The following is an 11,147-nucleotide window of genomic DNA, read 5'->3' as shown; positions in this document are numbered from 1 at the left end:
AATAATGGATTTTATATCTTACTCTCGCCTTGGTGCTAGTTTTTAAATATTTGAAACTTTGAATAAGAGCGATTTCTCACTTAAATTGTCTGGCCACAGAAGACTACACCTGAAAGCCTTAAAGCAGCTATGAAAGGATAAACTCACACCTGAGGCCCATAGCTTCCTTTTTCGGTGGCAGTGTTGCCAACGGTAAACTCACTTTTATTCCTCGGGGAAATCATTTTCCACCTCCCCATGCGCAATTCTCAGCGTGGATTGCATAAGATTTGAAAATACTTGAATTTACTTCTGAAGGCTTCAAGGACAGATTTTTTTGTTCCTCTTGGACGATTAAAATCTCTCTACACGCTTGTTCTCAAAACCTTCGTACAGGACATTTAATGCACCACGGAAGACGCACCCTGAAACAGCTTTGTGCCACAGCTTTCAATAAATGTGCTACGTGCTCTTTCATCTAGTTTCCACATAATCCTAACCGTTTCATATTTTCATGCTCTGCCTCTGTGCCTGTTATTTGAATGCAAACCCTCCATTATACTGCAGAAGCACATTTGGGTATATCTTGCTTTTTGACAAAGCCTTTTTATGAGTAAAATAGACATCTTGGAGTTGTCATAAGCTGATGCATTGCTGCTTCTACACCACATTTTGTTCTTATCAGTTTAAAACTTACAAAACCCATTTCAGATTCTGTGGACATGCCTTTAGCAGGAGGGTACGACAGATTCACTAAGTTTAAATCGTAAAATATCAATTTACCCATTCTTATTTTCTCTCACTTTTTATATGCTCCAGGATGGCAATGGTTCTCAACCTTTCACTGATATTTCCCGTATAGATGACAACGTTTGTGTTATTAAAGTAAAATCTCTTTTCCGAGTGTTTTTTTTCAATCTTAAGTATAAAGCATGTGTCAGAGACATAAATTTTAGAGGATTTTTTGTAGTTTTAATTTTGGGAATTTTTCCCTGAATTTTAAGCTAATTTAATGTATATTATTTATTTTATTTATAGGTTCTTTTCCTCCTATAGATTACAAAGGTTGGAGTTAAAGAGCAAAAGCTCTAAGGAGCGCTGCTGGCATAGCGCGTCTGAATGGCAGGTAAGGATAAAGCTTGTTAGTGTCTAAAACAGATACATACACTTCGCCATTCATAATCATGGCAATTCACAGTTTTAATGCTTCCCTCTGACTGTAATAGAGATTAGTCTCGAAATTAGTTAAATCACAATAATTCCTAGATAAATTATATTTCTTTTCAAAATTGATAGAAATTCAAAACTGTTACAGAAATTTATAACATTTTAGTATTTTACTGAAAATTTTTTGTTACAATAGTCAATACTTTTTGTATTTTTCTTAGATTTACATGGTAACATAAATTATTTTTCTTTGAATGAAAAACATTTGTTAACCGTATTACCTTGTTCAACGTTTGCCAATTATAATAGTTGTTATTCCTAGCTTGCTTTGAGATATGTAAGTGAAAGTTTAATTAATTTATCCAAATGCCTCCCTCAGATAGAACAGATGGATTCGCTAATAGTGAAGCTTCCATTATAACATTTTTGTTAATAAAAACTCCAGATTTTCCTATGTGTGACGCCGGTTTTTTCTTTCTGTCAAGCCGATAGGCTATTATGTGGAAAACTCCCACTACATTTTCTCTGTCTGACGCCGGTTTTTTCTGTGTCAATTTCAGGCAACCGGGAATGAATACGATGTGATGTATTGGTCGACGCCGGTTTTTTCTGTGTCAATTTCAGGCAACCGGGAATGAATACGATGTGATGTATTGGTCGACGTCGCATCATTCTCAATGTTGCATTCACGTCAATAATGGTGTTCATATTCGTTGGGAGGTGTGTTGATACAAGATTGCCGGAGACTGAGCCAGAGCCATTCATTGTATATATACGTTTGCGTACTACAAAAGAAAGCAATCAATTTTTTTGAAAAACGTCTCGTCCATATCCAACTGAATTCCCGTACCTTCCTTTAATTTTTAATTGCTCTCTAGGGTTTTGAAGAGCATGCAGAACGCCAGGCAATGAGCCATCATTTATTAGGTACTAAATTCATTTGTTAATTATTGTAAACCAGTAAATACGCACATCTGCACATCTCTCTTTTAACTCGTTCAGCTGTAAATACTCTCAGATCATCTTCAAGGGATTCTTCCAGATGTGGGTGTAATATGGTGCGGGAGATTTGAACTACAGGCTTAGGCAAGATTGAAATGGCAGAAAAGGAGGGATGCCAATAGTTGAGCTTTCGATGTTGGGTATACATCAGGCAATAAATTTCATGGCAATATTGGTATGTGCTGAAGCTAAGATTTTCACTAGAATTTCAATTCAGATTTGCTGGGATCTTTATTTACAACTTATTTAGCGTTCTATTGTCTTCTTTGTTAGTTGTATTGGGCGCTTTTGTCTTCTGTGGTGGTTTTGTCGACATTCATGACCATCATCTTATTTTAAACAATCGGCTACTAATTGCTAGGGAGTTTGAGGAAGAGTAAGATTATGCATTTATGCCTTTTTCAGTTATTCTTATGAGCAAGGTGCATGTTAAATGCTTTTGCATGGTTATTGTTTTTTATTTTAAGGATGTATTGATGTGCAAACATGTACTTTACTGCAATTATTTTGCAGAATGAAATAGTTTGCTTGGTTTGTATTCATTGAGCATTCCTAGCACAAGGGCCGTGTGTCACTCTGTTTTTTCGACATTTATAAAAAATATGAACATCACATACTAAGCTTATTTCCATCTATTTGCAGTTTGCTTTTTAAAGAACACATAAATGGCTAGTAGTGGTCTTATGGTTTATATGATTGTGGTTATTTGTACTCTAAACGGGACTAATATCAACATCACATACTAAGCTTATTTCCATCTATTTTCAGTTTTTTTTTATTTTGAACTCTAAATATATGTCGGAAATGGTCAGTAATGGTCTTATGGTATATGCTTGCATTTGTTTTCATGGGTTAGCTTTTTAAAAGATTCAGAGGCCATTACTAACCATTTCTTACACACATGAGAAAGGATGTGATAAATGCAAAAATCAGATGGTTCAGAAATAGTGTTTTAAAAGATTTAGAGACCTTGTCATTTTCCTTATATTTTAAGTTTGTTTGTGCAACTTAAAACTTTTCTTAGCTATATTTTGCATTTGGATGGATGTAGGAATTTCAGATTTTCTATTTTTGCAATGAAGAAAAAAGAGAGGTGAATTTCCATGGCCAAATTTAAGGAAAATTTAAAGTTTTTTCCATTTTTTGCAGTTTGCAGTTTTACATACAGGGAAATCCCAAAAGGTCCTATATGATTTGATTTCAATTTTAGTATATATATATATATATATATATATATCTAGTCAAAGCCTGAAAGATTGACCTACCATGTGCTATACATTTTTTTCTTTTCCTAGAAAAGAAAGCATTTTTCAACAGCTACTTGAAATTGCAAACAAGAGTGTTGATGTATCCAAATATGGAAAAGCCGAATTAGAATACTGTTGATTGCGATAAGCTAAGATTAACTCATAAAAGTTTCTTTTCTGAGTGTTTTTTTTAATCTAAAGTATAAAGCATGTGTCTGAGACATAAATTCTAGAGTTTTTTTTGTAGTTTTAATTTTGGGAATTTTTCGAGAATTTTAAGCTAAATTAATGCATATTATTTACTTAATTTATAGTTCTTTTCCTCCCACAGAATACAAAGCTTGGAGTTAAAGAGCAGAAGCTCTAAAGAAGCACGGCTGGCATAGCGCATCTGAATGACAGGTAAGGATATCTTCTTGCTTAGGCAACTAAGCTTGTTAGTGTCTATAACAGACCCATCCACTTTGCCACTCATAATCATGGCAATTCACAATTTTAATGCTTCCCTCTGACTGTAATGGGGATTAGTCTCAAAATAGGTTAAATCACATTAATTTCTGGATAAATTATATTTCTTTTCAAAATTGATATAAATTCAAAACTCTTACAGAAATATATTACATTTTAGTATTTCACTGAAAATTTATGTTACAATAGTCAATACATTTTGTATTTTCCGTAGATTTACATGGTAACAAATTACTTTTCTTTGAATGAAAAACATTTGTTAACCGTATTACCTTGTTCAACTTTTGCCAATTATAATAGTTGTTTCCTACCTTGGTTTGAGATATGTAAGTGAAAGTTTTTTTTATTAATCCTAATGACTTCCTCAGATAGAACAGATGGATTCGCCAATAGCAGCTTCCATCATTATAGCATTTTATTAATAAAAACCTACATAAACTATATATCTACCCAGAACTTGTATTGGACTTAAAATGTCAGTCTTATAAGAGAAAAAATATTAATTGGCAGTTAAAATAATAAAATTGCAATCTTTGTTTCTTATGCAAATACATGATGCATCATATATAGGGGAAAGTCAAAATTTAAGTCAAAATTTTAGGAGGAAATTTTAAATCACTCATTTTTTTTTACTGTAGCTTACTTGGCAGGTCCCTGCTTATAATGCTTATAACTAAGGTTTCAGGAATGATGCCACATCAGCATGCTTTTTGTCAAGGTGTCCAAAACAGTCAAAAAAGGGTGAGACCAATAGTTGTACAAAAGAGGTCTAGTGCAGCTGATGTGTCATCACATGATTGGTTTCTTTTTTACAACTAAGAGTACATTTCATTCAATTATAAGTAGTCGTTATAACAATAAGAATTTTAAAGTTACAACTATTGATACAATGTTATTAAAAATATAAACATTAAATCAACAAATATAGATATTAAATCAACAATTACTATCACAACAATTAAAATGCCATAAGTAGTCGTTATAACAATAAGAATTTTAAAGTTACAACTATTGATACAATGTTATTAAAAATATAAACATTAAATCAACAAATATAGATATTAAATCAACAATTACTATCACAACAATTAAAATGCCATAAAGTGATGGATCCTCTCCCCTATCCAGCTGTTCATCCATTAAATTTCATTAGTTAGTATAAGAGTAGAGATGATTAGGCGGTACAAGTATGCAACTATCGATGATAATTGCGAAATTCAATACTCGTGTACTTCATTATTATCTCATTTACTCTTCATTTATGACGAGGGGCTTAGTACCGACGCCATTTCTTCCTTGATTGACATATCATTTTGAAATTTGTACTCCCAATTTATTTGCCTGAGCATGTTTATATGTGATGATAATGTGTTTGTAGGTATAAGCTCTCGTTGCATTCAAAAGTTTCTTGAATAATTAACCATACTAATGACTTCTACAGAAACTAAATCTTAGGAAATCGTATCGTATGTTGGAGATATCAGTGAAGCTACACTTTAACCAAAGAGTACGAAAATAATTTAACTAAAGCTTAGGAAATCGTATCGTATGTTAGAGATGTCAGTGAAGCTACACTACACACCAATGAGTACGAAAATAATTTATTCTCATCTGGTACGTGACGATTACTAGCGCTTTATTCATATCTTAATTCTAATTAACTTTCTCTTGCATGTTTCAGTTTTGGCATGTTACCATAAATCAAGGGCATTCGATTGACACAGAAAGATCAGTTGTTGTAGTGAAGTTCAATCAGTTTATTCAACTGGCAGATACCTAAGAAGCAAATTGGTGGCATGGGAAAAGAGAAAGCTATTGGTATTGATCTGGGAACAACTTATAGCTGTGTTGGAGTATGGGAAAATGACAGAGTTGAAATCATTGTTAATGACCAAGGAAATAGAACTACACCATCTATGGTTGCTTTCACAGCCAAGGAGAGACTTGTCGGAGACGCTGCCAAGTTTCAAATTTCTTCTAATCCTCTTAACACCATCTTCGATGTGAAAAGACTCATTGGAAGGCAATTTACTGATTCTTCTGTGCAGGCCGACATGAAACTGTGGCCTTTCAGAGTTGTTTCGCAGAAAAATGACAAGCCAATGATCGAAGTGAGGTACAAGAGTAAGAAGAAACTCTTTGCGCCAGAGGAAATCTCATCCATGGTCTTAATGAAAATGAAAGCTATAGCTGAACAGTATCTACAAAGTGAGGTTAAAAGTGCAGTCATTACCGTACCTGCCTACTTCAGTGACTCCCAGAGGAAGATGACTAAAGACGCTGGCCGGATTGCAGGTCTAAATGTAATGCGGATCATCAATGAGCCGACCGCTGCAGCCATCACTTATGGCTTTGGTAGAGCTAAGGAAGAGAAGAAACATATTCTGGTGTTTGATCTTGGTGGAGGTACCTTCGATGCTTCTATTATTGTAGTTCGGAAAGGCTTATTTGAGGTGAAAGCAGTTGGGGGAGAGGCGCATTTGGGAGGTGAAGATTTTGACAATAGGATGCTGACCTACTGTGTCCAAACGTTCAACAATAAGTACAAAACAAATCTAAGCAGGAGTGCCAAAGCTCTTCGGCGACTGCGTTCAGAATGTGAGAGGGCAAAGAGAAGTTTATCTTCGGTGGTAGAGACTGTGATTGACATTGACGGTCTCTACGAAGGACATGATTTTTTCTTAAAGATCAGGAGAGCAAAGTTTGAAGAGCTCAACTTTGATTTATTTGATCAGTGTATGGAAGTTGTGAAGAAATGTGTGGAAGATGCCAAGTTGAGTAAGTGCCAAATTGACGATATTGTATTAGTAGGGGGTTCCTCTCGGATACCAAAGGTGCAGGAAATGGTTCGAGATTTCTTCGATGGGAAGGAGCTCTGCAGAGCTGTAAATCCTGACGAGGCAATCGCTTACGGTGCTGCGCTTCAGGCAGCTGTGCTCAAGAAGGAGGAAGTTCACATGGTTATAGTGGATGTCACGCCTTTGAGTCTTGGAATCGCAGTGTCTGGTGGTCTGATGGCTGTAGTTGTTCCGCGGAATACCCCACTTCCAACTTGGAAGGAGACATCCGTCACCACGCCGCATGACGACCAGATAGCTGTAAGTTTTGAAGTTTACGAAGGTGAAAGACCATTGGTTGCAGACAACAATCTTTTAGGAAAATTTGTATTGACAGGGATTCGCGCTGCCCCGGCTAGAGTGCCAAGTATTAAAGTTTGCGTTGAAGTAGATGAAGATGGAATTCTGAGCGTTTCAGCCCACGACAAGGGTAGTGGAGCAAGCAATGAGATTACCATTGCTAATGAAGGTGGGAGACTGAGCATTCAAGAGATTGATAAAATGATTGCGGACGCAGAAAAATTTCGCAGGGAGGACGAAGAAGAGAGGGAAAAGCATGTTGTCAAAAATGCCCTTGAATGTTACGTGTCGAACATGAGAAAGAGGGCGATGAAAGCAAAGAGTGAAGGCTCCATGGACGCTGATGTAGCAAAAGATCTTATATCAACGATCACTGACGCTGAGGAATGGTTAGATGACAACTACTCTGCTACAGTGGTTGAACTGCAAGACAAATTGAGAGAATTGGAGTTGAAATGTCCTCGTTTGTTTTCGTCCAAGCGGTTTAAGTTTACTAAAGCAGAGGAACGGAAATAACAGAACTCAACTAGTGGGATGGCAAGAAACGGCAGAGCTCCTTTTTGTTTTTTGAGGTAACAGTAACTAGGTTTTGATATTAATTAACATCTTGATACATCAGGGATTATATGCTTATGGCAATTACCTTGTTGCTCTCCCCGTGCATGAATCAATCTTGAATGCTCAAATGTATGTCTACCGACAAGCGTCATCACATTCATATGGTTTTATCTTTCAACTATGCATATATGATATGTAGTTAAATATATATTATTATTTTTTATCATGAACTATGGAAAATCTTATTGAGACAATTTTTTTTTTATTGATGCAAAAGAATTACATAAGAAAGACAGTCACAGGACTGTTAAAGAAAGCTGTTACACAAAGAAGTGCTGTTATAAATAACAATCAACGGTACATAGAACTAAAATAACTTATTAGCAGTAGTACAATGAACTGAAATAACCTACAACCAGCAATATCAAGGCTGCAAATACATGTTTCCAGCAAACAGACTAGAAAAGAAAAAATAAAACCAATCAATTGCCAAAAAAAAGGTGGTCTTAAATCTTGTGGCATGATGACATCTCTCTTTTTTAGCAGCATTTCGACTTGTAGTTTGATTTGCTGTATTTGGAAGTCAGTATTTAAATTCTTTGCAGCCTCTGCCTGTAATTGAGAGAAAAGAGACGTAAGATAATAAAACATGTCTGAGTAAAGCACTAGAAATGCAGCTTCCTTGTGAGCATTGAGATTATTCAAGATAACTTTACATGTGTATCTTCATATATGAGATATATGAGACAAGATAACATGCCCTACTACATCAACAACAGGATTAACAAGAAGTCCCACACTAAGAAGGGCTTCTTTCCAAGCCAATTTGTGTTGAAAAAAATAGTTACATAAAATTGCCTTCATATTTTAGAATCTGATTAAAACTTATTTTCTAAATATCAATTCATAAAAATATTTCAAAGAAAATCACTAATCATGATGTTTTGAAGACAAACTTATCATTTATTTAAGAAAATTATTAAATCATTTATATAAGAAAATTATTAAACAATTCAAAGTGAGACTTTTCTTCCATGCAATGAACTTATTGAAAGATCATCAAAAAGTGATTTCAATTGAGTAATAATAATAAATAAATTCTTACTTTTCTACAATCTCTAATGTCTTGTAATTTAGCTATTAAATTATATATTCTGCTAGTTTAAAATTATTCCAAGGATCGGCATTGGCTATCCATTCATCATTTTTCATTCTTCCACTCAAAGATAGACGACACCTTTTGCTCTTACCATTGTATTTTACTCAAATAGACACAAAGGAATATGAATAACAATTCACTATATGTCTAAATTTTGTTTTTCTTGATATTTAGATCGATTAAATTTTTCTTATAGAAAAAAAAGTAATACTAGATGTATTATTCCTTACTAATTATATGTACATATCAAATTGTTTGTTGTGTCTGCATTAAAATAATATTAAATATATTAACTCTTACTAATTATATGTGTATTTTTTTGTATTCAAAATTAAAATTTGTATTGTAGTGAGCGTCCTTACCTTTTGAATGTAAGGATAATTTGTATTGTAGTGTGCATCCTTACCTTTTGAATGTAAGGATAAAAATTGTAAAATAGGATGTTGAATATATAATATAAGAAATATTTCATAGAAAATATGTACACACTTGTAAATAAGGTGTTGAATAAAGAATTTTTTGTTGAGAATCATTTGATGGAACATAGACACAAAAAACACCTACAATTGTGACAAAACATCTGTGTACAACTTGTAAATAATGTTTTGAATTTTTTTTTTTTTGATGTTAAGAATCATTTGATGGAACATGCACAAAGGCACACAATGAGGAAAATTCCTAGTTAAATACAAATAAACTAATCAAACACAAGAAAAAGGTCAAGAAAATAAAATGTCTAACTCTATTTTGATTCATTTAAAATACTTCAAATAAATATTGTCCAACATTTTTTTAATGACAAAAAAAAAAAGAAAATTACAAATAGAGTAGATTAGCAAGTCAACAAAAAAAAGTTGTTAAGAAGCAACTACAATATTGTTCAACAATTAGTGTCATTACATAAATCTTTTAATAAATAAATAAATAAAGTTATACTAAAGTGAAACCATCAAAAGATGGATTTGTAAGGTCTAAAGATGGATTTGTAAGGTCTTGATTTATTATCTATTCAGAAAAGAAGTTGACATATCTTTCTTGTAAGAATCAAGAATCAATTAGAGCGATAGTGGTATTGGTGGAGCTATGTTATTTTGGCAAACACATGCTCAACAAGTTAATGAAACTAGAAAAATGTTATGTGAAACAAGAATTAGATTGTATGATATACATTCCATTAATTTCACAAATGAAGCTTACATACATTCCATTAATCTCACAAATGAAGCTTACAACATATGACAATTTATAGTACAAAGGGATGAGAAATGTCAATTATAATAGAAATTGTTATCTAGATATACAACCCAAAGCAATTATGAGTAATTGAAGAAAGATACCTTATCAAGCTTAGCTAGAAGATTATCTGGAATATAAAAGATTCTAACAAAAAAAAAATCATTCAATGTTAGTTTAAAGTCAAATATTATATAGATAGAATATATAATGAATTTTCTCAAATACAATTAAAATAATTTAGATTTAGGTGCTAGAGAAATCAAACATGAGAAATCAAATATCTAGGATCATTATTAAAAAGTGTTTTCGTTATATTCTTTAGACCATGTGAGTGGAAAGAAGTAAAAATTACATAAAAATATTTATAGAGAAATAAAAAATGTAAGTTTTATATATATTATATAATTGACTATAGACCAATGCCACCATTTTTCAGGGAAATGTGATAACATTCATGAGCCATGTTTACTTTCTTGGTATGATAATAACGATCTTTTAACATGTATTAATGGAGATGGACTACTTATACCGGGTTTAAGAAAATTAGGGCCTCAATAGATGCAAACTTAGCACTAAAATTCACATCCATGGTTTAGATAATGAAACTTTATAAATACATAGTGAAAACCTTAACATAAAATAATCTCCCTCATTGTAAAACATGAATTGTAAAACATGAATTGATGGCATAGACAAAATTTCCAAGTAATCTGTACACAAGAAAATATAGATTCAAGTATTAAAAAATTATTTGATGGTGATGGGTCAAATACACATTAGATAGATAAAAGCATAAAGATATGGATAAACAAACAACCAAGCATCGAGGAAATTGGTGTATGATTATATCCAACTTACAACAATTATTAGAGGCTTGTTCCTATCCATTAGTTCCAAATTATGGATAAATTATACATAATTTGTACCTTTGTAATAAAGTGAAGCAATATCATATTTTTTGTTTCTATTTTGGATTTTACTTTGTTGATAGTGAGTTGACACTTTATATACCCATGTATCAATATGAGAAATGTTACAATTATGAGACTTAAGTCGCAAGATAAACCTCTAATATTTTAAAAGCTAGCATTTCATATGATTTTTAATAGATTTATTGGTTTTTCAAGGAAAATAGAAAGAAATTGTTTGAAAATAAAAATCACGTCGACATTTCATTAAGGAAGTTATTGACAT

General features: G+C 32.8%; 1 protein-coding gene across 1 annotated transcript; it reads left to right on the top strand.

The window, feature by feature from the left end:
• Positions 1 to 570: 570 nt before the first annotated feature.
• On the top strand, positions 571 to 7,823 carry LOC131054300 (heat shock cognate 70 kDa protein). The gene is made up of 6 exons (XM_059216327.1): positions 571 to 864; positions 1,018 to 1,105; positions 1,707 to 2,073; positions 2,165 to 2,323; positions 3,727 to 3,797; positions 5,545 to 7,823. Exon 6 carries the CDS (start codon positions 5,660 to 5,662, stop codon positions 7,514 to 7,516), a length of 1,857 nt encoding a protein of 618 aa, XP_059072310.1. The 5' UTR covers positions 571 to 864; positions 1,018 to 1,105; positions 1,707 to 2,073; positions 2,165 to 2,323; positions 3,727 to 3,797; positions 5,545 to 5,659; the 3' UTR covers positions 7,517 to 7,823.
• Positions 7,824 to 11,147: the final 3,324 nt, after the last annotated feature.

This window comes from Cryptomeria japonica, chromosome 2, assembly GCF_030272615.1.
Source record: "Cryptomeria japonica chromosome 2, Sugi_1.0, whole genome shotgun sequence".
Lineage (NCBI taxonomy): Eukaryota > Viridiplantae > Streptophyta > Pinopsida > Cupressales > Cupressaceae > Cryptomeria > Cryptomeria japonica.
The sequence above is the reverse complement of the archived record's forward strand: the minus strand, read 5'-3'. Positions and strand labels throughout refer to the sequence as shown.

Excerpts from the sequence above, each read along its gene's own strand:
- LOC131054300 (XM_059216327.1), top strand. The coding sequence starts at position 5,660 with ATGGGAAAAGAGAAAGCTATTGGTATTGATCTGGGAACAACTTATAGC.